We start from the raw sequence: 24,931 nt of genomic DNA on the forward strand, positions 1-24,931 counted from the left end.
TATAAGATTCAAGCAAGCAAGGCAGCTGGGAATTTTTGATTTGGATAATGTGATAGATTAGGCAGCAGTTTTATGAAACAATCCCTTAGGTTTAGTGAACCATTATATGGTGTCCAGTGATGCCACAGTCCAGTTGATTAGTGTCCGAGTCAGGGGTGGACTTGGAATTTAAAGTGTCCCTAAAAAAAACCTTAATGTGGTCCTATGATGAAGGTAGATCCAAATTGACAGAAGGCAGGACCAACAAAAATAGACAGGGACAACAGAAGTAGATGAGGCTAGCAGTTTCGTAGTGTTGCACAAAATACCCGCCCAGCAAAACGAAATACCACAGTGCAGCTTAAAATACTGATGTCCCCGCCGCAGTATTCAACTGTATTACCATCCTGAGGACAGCAATACAGTTGAATGCAGGAGGACACCTGTGGCCATTAGCCAGGTGCACAAGTACCTAATGCTCCTAACAGGTGGCTATGAGGAGGGCTTGGGCAGCTCCCATGACATCTGCCCACATGCTAATTTCCCTGTAGAGTCTATTGCCAGTTCACCACTGGGCCAAGTCCATGGTATTCAGTAGTTTCATGACATAATCCCTGTTTTTTAGTGGTATAGTATCCCATTCTTTGGTGTCCAGTAAAGTCACAGTCCAGTAGTTTAGTACACAAGTCCCTGGTGATCAGAGGTTTCAAGACACAATCCTTGGTGTCCATTGGTGTGGTGCACGAGCCCTTGTCCAGTGATGTTGCAGTCTAGTAGTCATCTAGCATTTTGGACTCAGGTTATTGGGATCTACAGCCCAGTAAATAACCACAGCTAATATACACATTAGATAGTGGTCGGCCAAACAGCTATACCTCGCAACTCTCATATGCATGCACATTCTGCTCAAGTGAGTATGTATTCTTTTTTCAGTGGGAATAGGGAATAAGGTGATGGCAAACGCTGAAATCCAATATGCCAATCCCTCCCAACATCAGGGGACATTTGGGAGACCCCCATACACATTAATGGGTTCAGCTGACATTTATCTAATCTGTATGACCACACAGTGTCAAAGTCCTAAAATGATTTCCAGTAAATTAGAGTGTCAATCTCTTGTCTCCAGTTGTTCTTGTGCCTTGGTTCTTCAGTCCAGTAATTTACTAAATCACTTCCGTGTTGTAGTAGTATCATTATCCACCCTCATCCTCGTCTTTTTCATTACATTGGATTTGGAATCTTCTTATGATTGGTCTGTACTTCATAAAGGTGGACATCTGCATTTCTGGTGAACCTATACTCTACACATAGTTATTAGGAAGTTCTCATGGTGTGGTTCAGGTATAATTCCATGCTAAAGAATCTCATATCCAAATCAAATAGTTCCATGTTTTATCCACAACGGTCCTTAAAATCATTAGGACCAAATACAAAACATAAAATAAATAAAATCATATCAGGGGAGACACCTATTAGGATCTTTGCTGAAAGAGAAATAGTCTGGAGACAGGGCTCACCCAGGGGCTTCTCTTAAGTAAGATGAATCATTGGATCTAATAACAGTGTGCGAAGGACCATAGAACGGAAAAGTCAGAGACACAAGAGGGTCTGAGTCAAACTAAGAACTGTAAGTGCATTACATTTAGAGCAATGGATAAAATGTGAAACCTGCTACTCCCACCTTAGGCTTCAGACTTAAAGGCAATGCACAAGTTGTTTTCATTCAGTGAAATAAGGTGTTGAGATGGAAAGTGTTGTATGTTATGCAATAAGATGGAAAAATCTCATTGCTTTCTACACCATGACTATCATCCACTGTGTTTCCAGGTACGTTACTCCAGGTTTTATGGGAAATAAGTGAAAATTCAAGTAAGTGATGCTGGTCAGGTATGGCGAGTTCAATGTTGGCATCATCTTAGAAAATACCAGGATCAACTGGGCTTGGGGAGGGGGGGAGGTAGTTGATGAAGAGGAGTCCATGAACTAGTTAAACATCCTCTTTACTTGTTGACGTAGGCAGAGGACTCTCATTGGCCTTGTTGCCCAAGCTCCTTCATATGCTTGCTCTAGATCCCTGTTGAGATACTAGGTTTTTACTGAATGTACTGTATGTATTATCAGTCATGAGAAGACACAGTTAGGCTTTTTTTTTTTTACTTTGGTCTAGAAATGCAAGGATTCTGTCACCTGTGACCCCCTTATCCAACTGTTTGCATAGACACATAGCTGTGGTTCACCTGAGGAAAATTCTGTTCTTCTTTTGTTGATTTGGGGCTCCCTTCCCGAGTTACGATACTTAATCTTAAATGCAAATTAGGCCCTTGGTGCAATGAGGGCATCACCATTGCTATCGTAGCACCCAAGGTCCGCTTTACAAGGCCAGGCAGTGGCAAACCACCCAGAGAGGGGCTTGCCACAGAAAGGGGTGGTGCTTGGGTGCAACAAGAGCAATGGTGACACCCTAATTTGAATATTAAGAAAAGGTATTATACTTGTTAACGGAGAACTAAAGAGGTATTGGGAGGTCACCTGTTGAAAGAATGGAGTACATTGATCCTCATTCTTGACGTTTAACAGAGACTTCAATGGATATAAAGCTGCAGACATGTAGGGCCACCTCTTCATTAAGTCTCCATCTGGATGCAGTTGCCTTAGTTTGCAGAAGGAGGGTCAAAGGAAAGCTCTTCTTCCTTCTGGTGGGTCCAACTATCAGTCATTCATTGCATGTCCTGTGCTTTAAATATAGGGCTGGATCATAGATCACATGGGGAACCAATAGGGTCTGGGTCCCATAGGTGAGTACCACAAAGTTAAAGGTAAGGACATATATGATTTTTGGTCTATAACTCTAAATCTTTTGCCAATTTCAGTCAAAGATGAAATTTCCCCAAATCGTTCAGATCCATATTTATGGCAACAAATACAACTGCCGGTGGAATGGCGGTGTTGGTTTAGTAATGATATTCTGCCTCTGCGTATGTTATAGTCTCTAAGCCTGCTGATAACTACATTTTACTTCCTTTGAAGCTCATAAATATACATAGATCACTAGGCCAGCCTTAAGGATGTGAGTTTATTCGTTTTATTTACATATTGTTTAGTGCAGCAAGCCCAGGAGGAGCTGGAGTGGAGGATGGGAGTGGTAGTGGCTCTGGCTGTAACAGTCACACTGGCATTCCTCACATTGTTGCTCCCTAGGGCAGTGCACCCTTTCTTCCCTAGGGGCACATCCTGGTTCTGAGGCTCCTGCCTGATGGCAGCTGGGGTCCCCATGATGTTAAGTGTTTGCATGGGTGCAAGGCAGAGCGTGTAGAATTTAATGGCTAGTGTATGTTGCAGGAGTCAGAAAACCAGGCCAAAGGTAGAAGAATAAAGTCTCTCTTTGCTGTAGTGCAAAATAGGAGTTGTAGTACATCCAACTATAGCAGTCACAGTTCCAACTGTACACAGTCCAATTCTCTCCCAGATAGTGATGTATGGATTTAGGGCAAGGATGGGAGGTCTGGCCCTTTTTGTACACCATCTTTCGAAAGTCCTTCTCAGTAGAATGTATAGTGGGCAGTAAATACTCTTGCAATAATGGCTGTAATGTTCACTGTGGGATACAGGGTTTTGAAGGATGTCTGGTCAGGACGTGTCCACGAGGGATGGGTGTCTTAACAGTGTCCCTCACAGCAGCAAAGTCTGAATGGCTGTAGTTGCAGGTTACCCTGCTGATTCCATTGCTTGGCCATGAGGACTCCAGATACCCCTTACTCTGGGATTTTGCTATAGCACTGTTATTGCATAACTAAGTACAGAGCTGTTATTTGGTCACTTTGTATTGGTGTGATTTCATTGCTGTACGCCTATATTTATATTGTATGACACCTATATTTAGCCACTGTACGGTGTGTTGTTTTACCTATCTATGACGATGGCGGCACTCTGTTATTGTTATTAGGGCAACTAACCGAAAGTTTATTTGGCACAAATTTGGCACCAAGGAGTATGGCAGATTGAACACTGTATTATGTGGCAATTTGTACAGTATATGACAGTTCACCATATAGGGGTGCCCACAGGGCCGTCTTTAACAAGGGGCAGCTTCCCCAGGCCCAGTTGCTCCTGGGGGGCCCAAGGCAGCTGCCTCTTGAGCCCTGCTAGCCACTGCTCCGGGTGTCAGGCTGTCAGCTACACAGGGGGTTGCCCTGGTGGATTGCCATGCCGATCAGCTAAGCCCCAGCTAGTCCAGATGGTGACCATCATCAGTAAGGCTGGAAGCCAAGCCAATCCAGTTCCTGGCTCAGCGTCCAATCCCAAAGCTAGGCGGGGGATTTAAGACTGCAGTTACCTGTGATTTTATTTGTATCTTGGCTTTGTTTTGTGCTATTCCCTTCTAATGCATTAGAATTTTTGGTATCTGACTTTGGCTTGTTGTCTGGATTAACCCTTCTACTGCTGATTTGGTGTTTACCGAGTCTTCTGGTGTCCTCACCGTAGCTTGTTTTCTGGAATAACCCCTCTACTGCTAATTTGGCTTTTACTGATTCTCCTAGTATCCTAACTGTAGCGTGTTTTCTGGAATAACCCCTCTATTGCTGATTTGGCATTTACTGATTCTTCTGGTGCCCTGACCATAGCTTGTTTTCTGGAATAACCCCTCTACTGCTGATTTGGCACTATATGTCTCTCTATATGACTACACTTTGCACCCCTGGTCATTCTGGTAGTTCTGCTTCTAGGGAGCTTCCACCAGTTTTCTGCCACCTTACTCCACACATATAACCTGGGTCCCTAGCAGCTCCATCCGGCCCCACTGCACACTCTGGTGAAGAACCTAGAGGTAGCCTTCATCACCATGATTGATTAAGGGAAAACTGGTAACAGTTTCTGAGTTTGACGGCTACCATTGTATTTCCTTACGGTGGAGTTCCTGCACAACATACATTTTCTACTCTAACAGTAGTTATATGGAGCAAGGCTGTTTCATGTTAAATCCCACACAGTGTTATACCTACGGCACAACCATGGGAAGATAAAACTGTGACAGACTCCTTCATTACAAAGAACCACATCTTACTCTGAAACACTGTGTTTTTTAAAAAGGCTGGGCAAGGGCAGAAGTGTCCACTAGGTGGCTCCACTTCTTGCTCAGCTTGATTGACAGATCTCTGCCTATGTACATATAGACCAAGCCCCTCACACCATAGGCCCCATAGCAGTTTTTTGGTCTGCCTCTTGGTACCCAGGAATCATGGGACAATGGCAATGTCCTGATCAATCTATAACCACTGAGTCATAATGTTGCCTTTAGTTGTTTGCCGAGGGTCTTGAGAGACGCTCTTATATTAAACAGAATGTTTATTATGAGGCGGCCCCTTTAAGTAATGACAATAAAAGTGTATACAGATGCATATTTATATAGCTGTGGTCTGAAAATTGTTGGTTTTAAAACTTTATTTCTTTCTTTAAATAAAAGCCATAGCACATATATAGCCATATATACATAGCACATATACAATATAACAATTCTGATTTGGTCCTGTAAATGATTCTATTCTGAAAATAAGAGAATTGAGCATTAGCAGCATAAATCTATAAATCCTGAAGATAAATGTATTATTGAAAAAGTTAAAATGTGGATTTAAAGCACATCAACAGGATCAACCCTAATAAACCAGCCATAATGCCAGGTAGGGTTGATCCTTCTGATTAAAAGCATACCTTGTTATGCACATTGGTTGTGCCGTCAATAAATTATATGCAAATGAGGGCTTAAATACACTTAAGATCAGGCCCTAGCCCCTCGGTGCACCTTAGCTCCGCTGCTGTGCAACGATGGTCATTCTCCATCTCCTGGATTTACAGAGTCAGTGATCATCGCTGTCCTCTCATCTAGCCCTGTAGTCCTGATCCTGTGCAGTACATTCTGCCATCGGTGCATGCGCAGTACATCTGCTTCTGCTTACCCAACAGCGCATATGACTACTGAACATTTGCCGATGGTTGAATGTATGGCCCAGGCGTTCACAGGAAACAGGCGAGTGTATGTTAATGATGCCTGGCCGTGTCAATCAATCAAGGGGTGGCGGGAGAGCAGTTGCACTGAGAGGCTAGGGGCTACCCCTTGGGGCACTTAAGCCCTCATTTACATATATATACATATAAAGGGGGTGTCCTACTAAACACATTCTATATTTTTCAAACTAGCACCTGGATCTGAATACTTTTGTAATTGCATGTAATTAAAAATGTTGTAAGGCCACTGAGCTATTCAATAAAATGTATCTGCATAGAGCCACCTGCTGTTTATTCTTTTCCTTTTTTCTTGTCCACCTCACTGAGTTGGTCGCACGCGCTGTTTAAATCTTCAACTGCCATCAGCCATATCTTCAGTTAGAAGCTGTGACCGTTACAGGTAGAAGAGCTGCAACAGAAAGGACATCCACCCTGAGAAAAGACATCCACCCTGAGAAAGGACATCCATCCTGAGAAAGAAAGGACATCCACCCTGAGAAAGAAAGGACATCCACCCTGAGAAAGAAAGGACATCCACCCTGAGAAAGAAAGGACATCCACCCTGAGAAAGAAAGGACATCCACCCTGAGAAAGAAAGGACATCCACCCTGAGAAAGGATATCCACCCTGGGAAAAGACATCCACCCTGAGAAAAGACATCCACCCTGAGAAAGGACATCCACCCTGAGAAAGGACATCCACCCTGAGAAAGGACATCCACCCTGAGAAAGGACATCCACCCTGAGCCGCCAGCCTGAAATAAATCTAACAGCACAATCGGAGCAATGAATGTGGAGATCTCTGGATCCATGTGAGGTACAGGGCTGGTTCTAGCTTTGTTGGAAAAAATATATTAATTATTTATTTAATTAATTAATTATTATTAAAGGGGTTCTCCTATTTGGATAATCCCTATTTGTTGAAAGTGGGTTAATCACAGAGGGGGAGATTTATCAAAACTAGTGTAAAGAAAAATTGACTTACTTGCCCATAGCAACCAATCAGATTCCACCTTTCATTTTCCAAAGGAGCTTTGAAAAATGAAAGGTGGAATCTGATTGGTTGCTATGGGCAACTAAGCCAGTTCAACTTTAAACCAGTTTCGTAAATGACCTCATAAGTCCAAAACTAATTAAAATAAAAGGTGAGTGAGAATTGCCAACGATGACATCATCAAACAGATGCGGGTAAAATAGATTGTTTCAGTGGCACAGGACAAGCATTTCAGCAAGAGATTGAATGAGAGATAAGATGTTGACTGGTCTCCAGATGTGTCCAGATCTCTTCTTGGGTCCAGGTATGGTAATCACTGACCATGTTGTCCATGTCAAGAACTGTATTCCTGTATAAATCATTATGAGCAGACTACCAGGCTAAAAAATATCAGCCCAGGAGAGTCCATGGAATTGGTAACCATGAGGTAAGAGAAGATCAGAAGGGCGTCAGATGGGAAAATGGTCTCAGATTTATAAAAAGTTCCATATATTAACAAGTATTTACATATCATTATCATCCATGAGATCCATGTTGTGACAGTTATCTTCTATACGACTTCAGGGTTCGTGGAGCTTTCAGGTTTTTTTGTTTGTTTGTTTTTTACTTTGGAGAACTGTGAAGAAATGAAAATCAACTAATTAATCAATCAGTTTATTTTTATTGGGGCTCCTGCATTGACCAGAACAAATACCTGTCTCCCTGTAGCTCCTTAAATTCTATGTACACATTTAGGGACAATTTTATTTATTTATTATTGCATTGTACTTATTTTGAGCTTAAAATATATATTTTTTAATTGGTCTTTATTAAAAATATGGCGTCCTTTTTTCTGTACAGAGCTGACATGCTCTAGTACCAGCCTTTTGGTTTTCTGTCTTTTCCGTCAGACCAGAAGCTGACGGGCTCCTTATCTTTGTTCTCCGACATTATAAACACACATTATAGATCAATCCTTATCTTACTGATAAGAATGTGGCTTAAATAAGTGTTTATGACCTCTCAGTATTTTAGAGATCAAGTTTATTAGATGATCGGCACAAAGTGAAAGTACCAGTCGCACAGCTAGAAAAACAGTTAACCCTTTGTGACAGAGCAGGTCAAATATTTTTGATAAAGGCCAATTAAAAAAAGAATTTTAGCCAAAAATAAATAACATGTAATCATAAAAAAAATCCTCATCGTCCTCTCAGAGGAGCCAGTAGGGGTGGAGCCCAGCTGTATCACCCACCTGACCAGGCTCGCAGGATCAGGTCAGGAGAAGTTGAGAAACAGAAGTGAAGTAAGGAGAATTCAAGTGCCGAGACTGAGGGGTAAAAATGTGCACTGAAGCACTGTGGGGAAGGTATCAATTGTTTTTAAATTAATCAATATATGCAATGGTCTAGAACATATATATGTAGCTGCCCTTAACCCCCTTCCTGACATCCGCTGTACATGTACGGCGGATGTCAGGTGCTGAGCCGTCGCCATATCCTGTTTTATACAGCAGACACCTCGTAGAAGAAGTCTGTTCACAGACTGTTAACCCCTTAGATACCACGGTAAATTGTGACCACAGCATCTAAGCAGTGACCAGATGGCTCTCCACGATGTCTTTGCAGGACCTGTTAGGTTGCTATGGCAGCCTCAGCCTTCTGAAGGCTCTGGACTGTGCAGGACTTTCTATCCGACCCCCTTCTCTGCTATCTTCTGACTTGTACTGCATCACTCAGTCCAGATTTGGCATGATGATGAAATGCTGGTTACAGGGCTGGGAGGCCCTGTACCCTGCTTCTCACAGAAAAGTCAAATTACACTGCCAGATTTCTGCCCGTAATGAGCGCTGATCGACAGCATAGCAAATTGAACGCCTGAATGATTCACTAATGACGATCGTTCTTAAATTGGTTGTGCAGAATTTTAAAATTGATGGCCCATCCTCAGGATCGGTGTCAGAACATATGGGCTCCGACCCCCCGAACTCCCATTGATCAAAAAAAAATTTTTTTATTGATATTTATTGTTCACGTTTGTGGTTATTTTAACAAATTATTTTCTTGGACTCTTGTATATTGACATTTTATGTTCCATAAAAGGGGCTTTTTCTTTAAAATTTTATTTTTAGGATTTTCTGTTTCATATCTGTTTAGCTATCTCATGTCTATATCATGGCTGAGGCCATATTGGCTGCAGCACCCATTGCGCGACCAAGGATCCTTGTAAAGCATTGGATTGAAGGGGGTCTCACGCGACCCCAAAATTGCAAAACTGGGGTCGTACAGGGGTGAACCTAACCTTTCTGCTGCCTGAGGCGAAAACTGAAACGGCTCCCCAATCCCCCAATGCCAATTTCTTAACCAAACCCCTTCCCTCCAGCCCTACTGTTAAAGGGATCCTGTCACCAGGTTTTGGCCTATAGAGATACGGACATGCACGGCTAGATCGCCGCTAGCATGTCTGCAATATATCTGTCCTATAGGGCTGTGTGCTTTTAATTTCTTTAAAAAAGGATTTTATAGATATGTAAATGAGTCTTGAATGTGTCCAAGGGGCTGCACTAACCTTACTTGTGCCCAGCCGTGCCCAGCCATACCCGCCTGTGAAGGAGCCCAGCACCGCCTATGTCCTCCGAATCTCCTCCTTTCATCAACGATAGATAGCCGTAATCTCGCGATGAGCGAGATCGCGCATGCGCAGTGCCGGTATAGTGTTCCTTCCCTGTGCTGGCATCAGCCTCAGGGAAAGAACTGTGCATTATTTTGCTCCAAGGAAGTCTGTGGGTTGAGGGCAGGTCTCTCTCACGGTAGATACGTGAGACATGGCGAGCAGCAGCGATCTATGTGGTTACTTTATACCAGGGATGCCCAACCTGCGGCCCTCCAGCTGTTGTAAAACTGCAACTCCCACCATGTCCTGCTGTAGGCTGTCCGAGCATGCTGGACAAAGATTCTAGGACAGGATGCAGAGCATGCAGGATGTCACAGACCCCGTCAGCCGTCCTTCTGAAGTTTTAGCTGTGGGATCATCATCTCATAGATTTAATCTAGAAGCAATTAATTACATAATGTGTGAAGGTTTCTCATGGAGCATGCTCAGTGGCTGCAGCTCATGGGAGCAGCAATATTCTGCACCGCCACTAAGTAGGTGGCATACCGGTACGCAATGCAGAGGCTGCACCGCCATGAGCACTGCAACCCCCTTTCGAACAACTGATCAGCAGGACTGGACCCCCACCAATCTGATATTGATGACCTATGCTAAGCATAGACCATTAATAATGGAATACCCCTTTAATTCCAGGGAGTTCACCATGATCGCATGCATTGTGGAGATCCCGATCATGTACCTGATACCAGAGAGTTGATGATATCAGGATCCCCATGTAACGCAGGGGGTTGTACACAAGGTGCTGTTTGCCGCTCTTGTGTGCTCTCATGTGGTTTTTATACCCGGTTATCAGATCTCACTTACAACGCGTTGTCACCACAAACAAACACAAAAACACTTACTGCTTTCTGAAGTACATGTATGTTCTCCTGTACACGCCTGCAATACAGAATAACACGTTACAGGTTTTATAAAACCACCACAGTGAGGCATATATACAGTATTAATACCGCCTAACTGTACCAGTGTGTTATTTCGCTTGCTAGATGCCTAGTGTAACAGCGCCCCTACCTGCCCTAATTCATACATAGCAATGACTATCGTATTTCTGTCCTGACAATGGAAGGTTACTACTTTTCTTCAGCAGGCGACATGCATGCAACTCAGGGAGCACTTGTATAGCAATAATACGTATGTGATAGTGGCTGCCTTTAGGGGCTATAGGTCCCTAATGTAGCCTACAAGAAAATAACTATATGCAAAGTTCCCTCTAAGATGTTGTGAGTGGTGCAATTTGTGATGTGGCCCTGTTCGTTCTTTACGTGCAGTGTCCTAACAGATAGCCACACAGCAGTCGGATGCACAGGGTCACATAGAACTTAAAAGGTAGAGATCATTTTGTTTTTAATGATTGCATTTAACACATTTTGGGCTAAAAATAATTTTTTCAATTGGTCTTTATTAAAAATATTCAGCCGTTTCTGAGTTACAGGGGTTAAAAATCAGTCTGCTGTCACTTTCTGGTTTCTTTGAATCCCCTCTTCTGATGGCTAATGTGTAGCTCTCATATCTGATCTCCTGACCTCATAAACACCTATTTGAGCCATATTTTTAACAGTTTAGAATTTATAATAATTGAACTATAGTGAGTGTTTATGAGGTCAGGAGAGAAGAGATAAGAGCTATACATGAGCTGTCAGATGACAGGATTAAAAAAAAAAAAAAAGTGAGCTTGCAAATAGATTGATTTTTAAACCATGTATCTTAGAAACGGCTGAACACTTTTAATAAAGACCAATTAAAAAAATATATTTTTAGCCCAAAATGAGTAAAATACAATTTATTGCCCCAAAGATGTCCATAGTAGTGTTGATCGGGTGCTTTGGCCAAACACATCGGGATGCTCGGGTGCTCTATTGAGCACCCGAGTATAATGGAAGTCAATAGGAGAACCAGAGCATTAAACCAGGCACCCCCTGCTCTGAAGAGGGGAGGGTGCCTGGCTCACAGGAAAAGGTCAGAAATGGATGGAAACACCACTGAAATGGTTCGGGAACAGCATGGGGAGGATGTCTGGATGCACCTTGGACTCCCAGGTCGCTGCTGGGAACCATGTTGTCCGAGTAGTGCGCCACTTTTACAGGCTGAAAATAATACGCACAAAACAGTAGGTAAAATCGAATTTAGAGGAAAAATTGTTAGGAAACATTATTTCCTGTATATTTACTTGTATATAAAGTGCAAGGGCTGCCAAACATTACAAGGAAGAGGCACCCTGATACAACCTGTACATCACATAATGGAGGGCCTCATTCACATTGTGGTACAATTGTTCAGGTAGTGGGACTCCTACACTCATAAAGCCTATGCACTAAGTGAAAAGGCTGCCAAAAGTTACAAGGAACCGGCACTCCAATACACCTTTTATTACACATAAAGGAGGGCATCATACACAGATTTGAAAAATTATGATTGATGGCCTGCTGGTGACCCTCAAAAACATTTGGAGCAAGGGCCTGACCATCTAAAACATTATGGGCGAGAGCCTGCTGCCGCTTTGGTGACTCTAGATAATCTGGGGACGATCGCAAGCCCCCGTGACCGCGACGATTCATTTGGATGTCTGCCCTATCAGCTTTTGATGTTATTTCAGCTCAAACCATGGTGACCACGGGTAACGGTGAATTAGTGTTCGATTCCGGAGAGGGAGCCTGGTGAACTGACCCTCTAAAAGGTTGTAGGTTAGGGCCTGCAGGTGAGCTGACCCTCTAAAAAATTATATACGAGGGCCTCCAGGTGAACTGACCCTGTAAAAGATTGTAGGTGAAGACCTGCTGGTGAGCTGACCCTTTAAAAAAATCATATGCGAGGGCATTATATGTGACGAATAAGCATGTTGATATGATGGAAGAGGAGAAAGAGGATGAGAAAAGGAAGATTGAACCATAAACCCTTTTTTGTGGTGGAAGGGGTGCATGGGAATACAGTGTATTTAGTACATTATAAACAACACATATAAAGTGCCTTTATGTTCAGCCGCTTTCCTCTGGTGGAGTCGAGAAGTCAGGGGCAATCCAGGCCTTTTTCATTTTTATAAAAGTCAACCTGTCAGCATTTTCAGTTGACAGTCGGATGCGCTTATCTGCCACCAGCAGCACTAAATACCCGCTCAGACAAAACGCTGGCGGCAGGGCAGGCCAGCACCTCCAAGGTGTAGAGCGCCAGTTTGGGCCACGAGTCCAGCTTGGACACCCAGTAGTTGTAAGGCACTGAGGGATCATTGAGGACGCTGACACGGTCTGCTATGTACTCCTTCACCATCTCCCAAAATTTTTCCCTCCTTGTGGCAGTAGGCCGCACATAATGGTGAGGGTGCTGGCGGGGTGTCATGAAACTGTCCCAGGCTTTGGAGAGTGTTGCCCTGCCTCTGTTGGAACTGCTGTGTGTTCCCCTCGCCTCCCCTCCTCAGTTGGCCAAGGAAGCACGGACTCTGCCGCCAGCGTTGTCAGATGGAAATTTTTGGAGCAATTTTTCAACAAGGACCTTCTGGTATTTCTGGTATTGCACCATTTTGCTCGTCCTTTCCACCACAGGAATGAGAGCTGAGAAGTTCTCTTTGTAGCGGGGGTCGAGAAGGGTGAACAACCAGTAATCCGTGTTGTCTAAAATGCGTATAACGCGCGGGTCGCGGGAAAGGCAGCCTAACATAAAGTCAGCCATGTGTGCCAGAGTATCAACAGGCAAGACTTCGCCGTTGTCATCGGGAGGATCACTCTCAATCTCCTCATCCTCTTCTTCTGCCCACTATCACTGAGAAAATAACGACTTTTCTTCTTCATTGATAATAAAATAATACCCCACGATGTATACAGTAATTAAAAACGTATTGTGCCACGACGCGTTTCCACAGTCATGCGAGCTGGTTCATCAGGGGACCAAAAATAAATAATGCAATAGGCATAAATGATATTGACAGCTTGGTAATGTCATCCTGATGTGGTAAGGAGCACTCACAGACTGGGGATGAGGCCTTAAATTTGGCGCTAGAAGTTGGCCCCTCCTGTTGAAGCAACAAATCGCAAAGTAGGCATTGATATTAGCTCCTCTTCTGCCCACCCATGCAGAACAGGTGGAATTAAACTTCCATGAGTACTACCCTCTGTAGCGGAGGCAACCGTCTCCTGCTCCTCCTCCTTATCGTCCAAGTCGCGCTGAGAAGACGGACGGAGGGTGGTCTGGCTATCACCCTGTGTACTGTCTTCCCCCATTTCCACCTCTTCCACATGCAAAGCCTCATCCTTAGTTGTGAGCAGTGAGAGTTTGAGTAGACACAGAAGTGGGATGGTTACGCTGATAATAGCGTTATCGCCGCTCACCATCTGTGTTGATTCCTCAAAGTTTCTTAAAACCTCACAGAGGTCAGACATCCATGCCCACTCCTCGCTTGTGAATAGCGGAAGCTGACTGGAAAGGCGACAACCATGTTGCAGCTGGTATTCCACTACTGCCCTCTGCTGCTCGCAAAGCCTGGCCAACATGTGGAACGTCGAGTTCCAGCGCGTACTCACGTCACACAACAGCCGGTAAGCTGGCAATTTCAAGCGCTGCTGCAGCGCTGGCAGACCAGCTGAAGCTGTTGATGACTTGCGGAAATGTGCACACACGCTGCGCACCTTCTTTAGTAGCTCAGGCAAATTGGGGTAGGAGTTGAGAAACCGCTGAACCACTAAGTTTAAAACATGGGCTAGGCATGGGATGTGTGTGAGCTTGCCGAGCTCCAAAGCCGCCACCAAGATACGGCCGTTATCAGACACAACCATGTCTGGTTTTAGGTTGAGTGGCAAGAGCCACAGCTCAGTCTGGTCTCTTATCCTCTGCCACAGCTCAGTCTGGTGCCTTACCCCCTGCCACAGCTCTGCGGCAGTGTGCTGTTTGTCCGCTAAGCAGATCAGCTTCAGCACGGTCTGTTGACGCTTCCCCACTGCAGTGCTACTTCCAGCTACTGACTGATGGCTGACTGGTGCTGCATGCGGATAATTTGGAGGTGGAAGTGGAGGAGGAGGCAGAGGAGGCAGAGGAGGCAGAAGAGGAGATGTGGGGGTTGGAGCCACTAACATAGGTGGTGGCGGAAACCCTGATGGAATTAGGGACCGCAATCCTTGGCGTCGGTAGCACCTGTGCGATCCCAGGGTACGACTCACTCCTGGCCTCCACAACAATAACCCAGTGCGCCGTCAGGGAAATGTAGCGTCCCTGGCCGAGTGCACTTGTCCATGTGTCCGGGGTTAAGTAGACCTTCCCAGTAACTGCGTTGGTCAGGGCACGTATGATGTTATGGGACACATGTTGGTGTAAGGCAGGCACGGAAAACCTTGAAAAATAGTGGCGGCTGGGGACTGCGTAACCCGGGACAGTCGCCGACATCAGGCTGCGGAAAGCCTCAGTGTCTACAAGCCTAAATGGCAACATTACCAGGGCCAGTAATTTGGAAAGCTGCGCATTTAGTGCTATGGCCTGTGGGTGGGTGGCTGGGTATTTGCTCTTGTGTTCAAATGCCTGGGGTAAGGACATTTGGACGCTGCGCTGGGACATGTAAGTAGATGTGGTTGCTGATGGTGCTTGTGATGGTCCGGGTGCAGGGCGGGCGGCACCTGGGCCTGTGCCTTCGACAGGGGATTGGCCAGCACGTAACACAGGGGGAGAGGAGGCAGTGGTGTGACTCGCAGACACAGATTGTCGACCCAGGCATTCGTCCCACTTATTACGGTGCTTTGATGCCATGTGGCGGATCATGCTGGTGGTGGTGAGGTTGCTAGTGTTCACCCCCCGGCTCATTTTGGTACGGCACAGGTTGCAAACTATTCTTTTGTCGTCCACACTTTCCTTAAAAAAGCGCCAGACTGCGGAACACCTACCCCTTGACAAAGGAGATTTCCGCAAGGGGGTGCTCCGTGGAACAATTGTGGGCCTGTTTGGTGTGGCTTGCCTTTTCCCTTTTGCCACCCCACTGCCTCTTCCAGCCTGTTGCGGTGCAGAAGATCCCTTCCCCTCTGTACTGCTGTTCTCGCTCGGCTTTCCACCTTCCCAGGTTGGGTCAGTGACTTCATGGTCCACCACATCCTCTTCCACTTCCTCACTCTGCTCATCCTCCTGACTTGTTGACCTAACCACTACCTCAGTGATTGACAACTGTGTCTCATCCTCTTCATCAACCTCTTGAGACAGTAATTGCCATTGAGTTATTGGCAAGTGTGTCTCATCATCATCCACCTCATTAAACAGTAATTGCCGTTCCCTACTGTCATCTTCTTGTGACTGTGGATTCTCAAGAGTTTGGGAATCAGGGCACAAGATCTGTCCCTCTTCAAGCGTGCTTGGCGAGAGGGCCAAATCAAGGAATGGCGCAGAAAAGAGCTCCTCGTAATATCCGAGTGTGAGGATCACTTTTTTGCCCAGACTCTCCATGATGGGAGGAAGGAGGATCAGGGTGAGCAGACTCCTGGCTACTGAGACTGGACTTTGTGGAAGACAGGGTGGTGCTTAACCGACTGGAAGCATTATCTGCTGCAATCCAACCGACCACGTGGTCGCACTGGTCTGACTTCAAGAGTGGTGTCCTGCGCCGCCCTGCAAACTGGGACATGAAGCTAGGTATCGTGGATTATTGTTTTTCTTGTGCTCTGTCAGCAGGCACAGTTTCACCGCGCCCAGGGCCGCAGCCTCTGCGTGCACCATCAGCAGCACAGCCACTTCCATGTCCCTTACTGCTCGCCTTCTTCATATTAAATGTTATATATGGTTGAAAGTCTGTCACACGTACAGTAGTGTAGGATTTGGAAGTGCATGCGCAATCAAATTTAAAAAGGTATTTGGGATGTGGAAACGTCACACAGGAGAAATACTGCAGATAATGTCAATGCTGTCACCAGCGGCTAATAAAAGATTACAGGGAATGTCACAGGTATTTGGGATGAGGAAACGTTATACAGGAGAGGTACCACCGGTAATGTCACTGACCGCAGCGTCTACGCAAAAAAGTACACTGTATGTCTCAGATACATTTTTGATGACACGTTACACTGCAGATGTGGCCCTGGTAATGTCAGAAGCGGACATCGTCTATTGACAAAGTACACTGTATGTCACAGATATTTTTTGGATGCGCACACTTTACACTGGAGATGTGGCGGAGCTAATGTCACTGTTCGCAGCGGTCTAACTATTGTACGCTATTTAGCGCAGGATACGCTAAAAATAGATACTGATGCCACACACAACAGTCCTTAGAAGGACTTTTGAGTCTGTAAAGTTTTAGCAATTTAGCGCAGGTTGCGCTAAAAATATAGATTGCTGCTGCCACACACAATAGTCCTTAAAAGGACTTTTGGGTCTCTGAAAAATTTTAGTGGTAAAAATATTTTTAAATCACTCCCTACACTGTCTGTCCCTTCCTCAGCACAGCTCTCCCTGACTAAGAATGGGCCGAACATGCGTCATCGGGTGCTATGTATTCGGCCGAATACCGCTATGTGCCGAGCATCGAGATGCTCGAGCCGAACTGGTGTTTGGCCGAGCATGCTCGATCATCACTAGTCCATAGCCTTTAAGTAAAGAGCATTATACATAAAGCTAAGTATTCAAGTTCACCTGCCGGTCAACCTAAAACCTGCTGGAGCCAAGAGAAAGATCAAATATTTTCTGGATGCAAGTTTATTCAAGTAAAACTGTTGGAACTTTACCAAGTCTGGACTCGACATATTCTCCACCAACTGCAACTTTCTTTTTTGAATGCTACAGAGCCTAACCGTGGGGAGCGACGATATCTAGGTGGGAGCACCGTGACACACAAACTATTTAGGCAACATGACTACTCGGCATTCCTAACACTGGGAGCAGATCGGCCCTGGAGGCGGCTGTTATTTTTGTAAAAATTGTCTCTAATTATATAGAATTGTTTTTGTAATATTTTAGTGACTGGCTACATTGGACGATAACAAACAATTTTCATCAGGAGAAGGCCCATTCATGAAACCAATATATTAAAACTGTACTGGGTCCAGAAGTAACTTTTACACTGGAGCCCTGGAAGCTGTATTACTAAGTAGCATGTACTGTGTGTGTATTTAGATGTATCTGATCAGTGATACATAGCTATGAATACTGAATCCATATGGTAAGTGCAATACTTACGGTATGTATGAGAGGCCAACAGGTAAAGGCCTATCAGGAGCATGAGGGCCACTCCTGCGAGAGGGGCCCAGATCACAGGACTGCAGCTCACACCTAAACACAACATAATTATGGGGATTATGTAATCACGTATGTGTATATTTCATTACAAAGATTAGTCGATGTCTGCCCTTGGAAACCATTTTGTTTAGTTTCATCTACATTTGTAATATATCATTATAACAGTCAGAGCTGTGTCTTTCTGGTTTGGAACTTCAATTTTTCTGCCTACATATTGGGTGTTATTTATTAAAACTGGTGCAAAGGAAAACTGACTTAGTTGCCCATAGCAACCAATCAGATTCCCCCTTTCATTTTTCAAAGGAGCTGTGAAGAATAAAAAGTAGAATCTGATTGGTTGCTATGGTTTTCCTGTACACCAGTTTGTTACATTTCCCCCATAGTGTTAAAATATAGTTTACTGACTACCAGGAGTCACTACTAGGGGGAGCTTAGGAGCACACTGTGTACACATTGAACTCAATAAGGACACAGTATGCAGTAGGATCATTGACTCCCTCTAGTGGCGGCTTTAGGAAGCGAGAATGTTAGGTTTCAAATCCATGACGATGCAGAGAATTTGGACCACTATCAAAAATGCAGCCTATGATATATTAGGAAACGACAATGTCCAAAGGTGGGCATTCCCTTTAAGGCCTGGTTCACATAGGGCAATGAGCTAGTGGTTCCTAAAGAGAGTGTCCACCTGTTTTCTTCTCTGTTGGCTAATTTTTAGCTTGTCTGCACCATTAATACACAACTATGATGAGTGGCTACATTGTCTAATCAGAGTTGGTAGGTGGTACTAAATCTGCCTCATGTCTTATCACAGTCGGAAGTTACTGCCTTGTCTTTCCACCATGCTTTACACTGCAGCTCTGCTTTATTATCTAGTCACTACCATAATGGTCCTCCTTGTGTTCACCTGATGTCACATAGGGACAAGAGACAAATGGAATCAGAGGGTCAGGAGAGACAGCACCAGGGGACTGGGATAACTCTGCAAGAACACGCAGGACGGAGTCATTTTTCAGCAGGACATGCTATAGAACACGTGTCCAACTCCAGGAAAGGGCCATTGTGGACCACCTGCTGCCGACCCCCATCCACTGACTGGTACCTGCCGAGCATGTCCAATTACTTGCATCCTCGTTTAGACTGACACAAAATGAAGGCAATGATACGCTCGGTGTGCATTTACCTGGCGGAGATGTCTTAGAAATGTTCTGTTTCTTGCATTTGCACGGCGGCTTCTTTGTGGCCGGCTTTACAGTTGTAGGTAGAGAATCAACTACAAGATAAAACCAAATGCAGAAAATGTATATTGAAATATGGTGACCGTGCTAACAGGGCAAAAATGTAGACATACAGAAGGAGGAAGGAGATAGATAGATAATAGATAATAGATATGGGATAGATAGAGAATAGATAGATAATAGATAGATAATAGATAGATAATAGATAGATAGAGAATAGATAGATAGATAGATAGATAGATAATAGATAGATAATAGATAATAGATAGATAGAGAATAGATAGATAGATATGAGATAGATAATAGATAATAGATAGATAGATAATAGATAGATAGATATGAGATAGATAGAGAATAGATAGATAATAGATAGATAATAGATAGATAATAGATAGATAGAGAATAGATAGATAGATAGAGAATAGATAGATAATAGATAGATAGAGAATAGATAGATAATAGATAGATAGAGAATAGATAGATAATAGATAGATAGAGAATAGATAGATAATAGATAGATAGATAGATAGATAGATAGATAGATAGATAGATAGATATGAGATAGATAGAGAACAGATAGATAGATAGATAGATATGAGATAGATAGAGAACAGATAGATAGATATGAGATAGATAATAGATAGATGATAGATAATAGATAATAGATAGATAGATAGATAGATATGAGATAGATAGAGAATAGATAGATATGAGATAGATAATAGATAGATAATAGATAGATAGATAGATAGATAGATAGATAGATAGATAGATAATAGATAGATAGATAGATAATAGATAGATAGATATGAGATAGATAATAGATAGATAGATAGATAGATAGATAGATAATAGATAGATAGATAGATAGATAGATAATAGATAGATAGATAGATAGATAGATAGATAGATAGATAATAGATAGATAATAGATAGATAGATAATAGATAGATAGATAATAGATAATAGATAATAGATAGATAATAGATAATAGATAGATAATAGATAATAGATAGATAGATAGATAGATAGATAGATAGATAGATAGATATGAGATAGATAATTAATAGATAGATATGGGATAGAACAGAACGCCATCCTCTGTGTAATGGCCGCACTGGTGTACTGCAGTTCAGCTCCTGTTCTAGTTAATGTATGGCCATTACACGGTGAATGGAGCTTTCTTCTTCCAGTTCCATCCACTGTTCTGTTTCCGACACCAGCGCTGCTGATAACCTCTGACAATACTAGCTAATCCCTCAGGCCGATGTTAAAAGCCAATATCTTCCAGTCAGGAACATATCGGAGACCCTCATGCACCACGTCACGGTGTCTCAGCACGCATTATGTCCTACCACTCAACTGCCCGTAGTGTGTGAACAGGGTCTGAACAGTGCAATCAACTCACAGCCAGACTCTCACATGTCTCCATAGTGGTATCACCAATGCACTGTGAGGTAGGATAAAGCTGTGAGCCGCACCCACAACAGACCATGTGACACAGAAGCCGCACCCACAACAGACCATGTGACACAGAAGCCACACCCACAACAGACCATGTGACACAGAAGCTACGAGGTGCAAAAGAACGTTACCACCACAATGAAGCACATTCCATATACATAAGGACAAAAACTCACTGAAAAAAGTGGCCTAAACGGGTGGAAATGCTCCAAACCCAGACACTGTAGCGCGTCTATAACCGGATGAGCAATTCCTCTGCATGCGGTCCGCAGACAACCGCAATCCCCAGCAAAAAATGCGTACAATGGAGGATGCCGGGGCGAACCGCATGCACCACAAGGACATCTTACACAAAGTGATACATTGTGCAGATGGAAGGAATTGCTCCCCCGGTTATAGACGCGCTACAGTGTCTGGGTTTGGAGCATTTTCACCCATTTAGGCCACTTTTGTCCTTATGTGTATGGAATGTGCCACTTTATTGTGGTGGTAACATTCTTTTGCACCTGGTAGCTTCCGTGTCACATGGTCTGTTGTGGGTGCGGCTTCCGTGTCACATGGTCTGTTGTGGGTGCGGCTTCTGTGTCACATGGTATGTTGTGGGTGTGGCTTCTGTGTCACATGGTCTGTTGTGGGTGCGGCTTCTGTGTCACATGGTCTGTTGTGGGTGTGGCTTCTGTGTCACATGGTCTGTTGTGGGTGCGGCTCACAGCTTTATCCTACCTCACAGTGCATTGGTGATACCACTATGGAGGCCTGTGAGAGCCTGGCTGTGAGCTGGTTCAGACCCTGTTCACACACTACGGGCAGTTGAGTGGTAGGACCCCATGCGTGCTGAGACACCGTGACGTGGTGCATGAGGGGCTCCGATATGTTCCTGACTGGAAGATATTGGCAAAGTTCTCAGCTTTTAACATCGGCCTGAGGAATTAGCTAGTATTGTCAGTTTGCGTATCATTTTGGTGCATTTTTTGCAGTGATTTTTGTATATATATATTTTCATCTGCACAATGTATCACTTTGTGTAAGATGTCCTTGTGGTGCATGCGGTCCGCCCCGGCATCCTCCATTGTACGCATTTTTTGCTGGGGATTGCCGTTGTCTGCGGACCGCATGCGGAGGAATTGCTTCCCCGGTTCTAGACGCGCTACAGTGTCTGGGTTTAAAGCATTTCCACCCGTTTAGGCCACTTTTTTCAGTGAGTTTTTGTCCTGGGTGTGAGATCCCCCACTGATCTGATATTGGTGATTTATCCTAAGGATAGGTCATCAGTATCTGAACAGTAGAAAACCCCTTTAATTTCCCCTGCGGTGGATTTATTTAGTACTTTATTTTCCGCAGATTACTGGGGGCACCAGCTTGTCATGTAGGGATTCTCCAAAGTAAAGATCTCATTTAAAGAGCACCTATGACACCGGCTGACCTGTTACATGTGCACTTGGCAGGTGAAGACATCTGTGTTGGTCCCATGTTCATATGAGAAAAATGAAGTTTTAAGATATGCAAATGAGCCTCTAGGAGCAACGGGGGCGTCGCCATTACACCTAGAGGCTCTGCTCTCTCTGCAACTGCCAGTCTTCTGCGCTATGATTGATAGGACCAGGTGTGATGATGTTTACACTGCCTGGTCCTGTCAATCAAATTGCAGAGGACACGGCAGTTGTAGAGAGAGCTGATCCTCTAGGTGTAATGGCGACGCCCCTGTTGCTCCTAGAGGCTCATTTGCATATAATAAAACATTGTTTTTCTCAGCAATGCGGGCACATATGAACATGGGACCAACACAGATGTCTTCAGCTGCCAAGAGCACATGTAACAGGTCAGCCAGTGTCATAGGTACAAATCTGCTGACAGATGCCCTTTAAGAGTTTGGGGTCTGGGAGCCCACCCATACAGCTCTGATGCTTGGCAGATCCTACCATGAATGGTCTCAACATCCCAGAAGATTCACTCACCCACAGTTAGTTTCGTCCCATTTCCGAATGTGTACTTCACTGATGCCGCGGCCATACAGTAGTAGACCCCGCTGTCCGAATGATCCAGGCCGGTTATCTGGAGGGTAAAGTGACTACCATGGAAGGAGGCTCTTCTCATTAGGAACTTCTTCTCGTTAATGTTGGTGCCATAGAAATATTTCTCCAATTGACTTGGAGCGCTAACGATAAACTCTAGGTCTCCATTCTTCTTGGTCCGTCTATACCAGTAAAGTCCCAGTTGGCCAATGGTTTCTCCCTTGACGGTACAACAGATTTCTACAGCTTCATTAACTAATCGGATGGGAGATGACGGAGTTTGGCTTAACGTTGCAGACAATGTATTAACCCCTGCATGACAAGAGAATATAGGAAGAACATGAAGGACAAGTCTACTGCAATGGTCCAGATGCTGCTCAGTACATTAGATCCTTGGATATATCGGTCACCATTTAGGTATCTACCTATAGCGAAACCTTACATGGCACTGGAAACACCTTGTAATGGTATCTGAGTAGTGAACATCATCCTTGGTCCAACTCCAGATCTAAAACCCAGGCCCCCCAATCTTTAGGATGTCAATGGAGGACCTACAAAAAGCCATTGTCCAAATGAGACAAGCCCTTTAAAGAAGACCTCTCCTGACATGTCTGTTTAGTTACTACTTGCATTCCCCATGTACTAACAGATCTACAAGCTATGGATGAATTACTAGAAGTTTGCAGTAAAGGTTCAGATGGGTGTTACCAGTTAGGGGTGTGTCTGTGAACAGCCTGACACTAGCCAATCAGCACTGCCAGTTGGAGATGAGGGAAGTTCTTAAAAATTCGTTTTTGGCTGCTTCGCCGAAATTTTACAAAAATAAATTTGCTGGGTCATGAATTACTTTGTCATGAAGCGTATTTCTTTGTAAATAGCGGGCGCAATGACAGGGAACGGCGATTGAACCCCACAGATGCTGCGTTCATCACTGATTGCGGCATCTGAGATGAATATTAAGGCCTTTCAGGGGTTGATCAGTTTAAAGAAAAAAGTTAATAAAAATTCAATTGTACTTACCTCCATTTGGGAGCGAAGAGGCCACCGCAGCCATGTTAATTGAAGATGCCACATGAAACCTTGCGCGGTGCGTGCTGACGTCATCATGCTGGCCGGGGTGACGTCATACTCGATTTTGCGCGGGATCTTCAAGCAAGATGGCAGTGGCCTCTTCGTGCTCACATGGATGAGGTGAGTATGATTTCAGGGAAAATTGATTCGTTCTACCACGGAGCACGAGAAAAATCGGCTTCGTAGTGAATCCTATTTTCCCAGAAATTCAGATCGAAGTCCACTTTGGATAGTTCGATTCGCTCAACACTACTGCCAGTGTCAGAATGTGCAAGGACATAGCCTAAATGGTAACACCCAACTGGACCTTCACTGCAGACTGCTAGCAATTCATTTATAACTTCTAACAGGAATAATAGAGGAATGGCACAACATACAGTCATAGGAATAGAGGCTCCAGAATTGTGATTTTTTTTTTTATATGTATATTATGTATTTGATGTGAACAAAATCCTGAATCTGAGTGAATCTGAAGTATTTTATATATGAAAATAATAAAATAAATAAATAATGGGGGGGGGGGGGACGACGACGACTGTGTCCAAGTGTACCTAGAGGAACTGATGATGTTCTGAAGACAAAGGATGGTCACACCAAATATTCAGCTGATTTAGATTTTTCTTTTCTTCATTCACTTGGCATTTTGTTAATTGATAAAAATAAACTATTAACACTATCTATTATCTATCTATTATCTATCTATCTATCTATTATCTATCTATCTATCTATCTATCTATCTATCTATCTCTAATATCTATCTATTATCTATCTATCTATTATCTATCTATTATCTATCTCCTATCTATCTATCTATCTATCTATCTATCTATCTATCTATCTATCTATCTATCTATCTATCTATCTATCTATCATCTATCTATTATCTATCTATTATCTATCTCCTATCTATCTATCTATCTATCTATCTATCATCTATCTATTATCTATCTATCTATCTATCTACAGGGAGTGCAGAATTATTAGGCAAGTTGTATTTTTGAGGATTAATTTTATTATTGAACAACAACCATGTTCTCAATGAACCCAAAAAACTCATTAATTTTAAAGCTGAATATTTTTGGAAGTAGTTTTTAGTTTGTTTTTAGTTTTAGCTATTTTAGGGGGATATCTGTGTGTGCAGGTGACTATTACTGTGCATAATTATTAGGCAACTTAACAAAAAACAAATATATACCCATTTCAATTATTTATTTTTACCAGTGAAACCAATATAACATCTCAACATTCACAAATATACATTTCTGACATTCAAAAACAAAACAAAAACAAATCAGTGACCAATATAGCCACCTTTCTTTGCAAGGACACTCAAAAGC

The 24,931-nt window shown here is 43.6% G+C and overlaps 1 protein-coding gene across 1 annotated transcript in view; it reads right to left on the minus strand.

Moving 5' to 3' along the window:
• Positions 1-6,855: 6,855 nt before the first annotated feature.
• Positions 6,856-24,931, minus strand: part of CD8B (CD8b molecule) — a 30,280-nt gene continuing 12,204 nt past the window's right edge. Inside the window, exons 2-6 of the mRNA XM_040419274.1 lie at positions 22,466-22,834; positions 18,992-19,081; positions 17,752-17,844; positions 10,464-10,500; positions 6,856-7,588 (exon numbers count right to left, since the gene is read on the minus strand). Of these exons, the coding sequence (XP_040275208.1) occupies positions 7,576-7,588; positions 10,464-10,500; positions 17,752-17,844; positions 18,992-19,081; positions 22,466-22,834 (602 nt within the window). The 3' untranslated portion in view covers positions 6,856-7,575. The remainder of the gene's footprint in view (positions 7,589-10,463; positions 10,501-17,751; positions 17,845-18,991; positions 19,082-22,465; positions 22,835-24,931) is intronic.

The sequence above is a fragment of the Bufo bufo genome, chromosome 2, assembly GCF_905171765.1.
Source record: "Bufo bufo chromosome 2, aBufBuf1.1, whole genome shotgun sequence".
Taxonomy (NCBI): domain Eukaryota; kingdom Metazoa; phylum Chordata; class Amphibia; order Anura; family Bufonidae; genus Bufo; species Bufo bufo.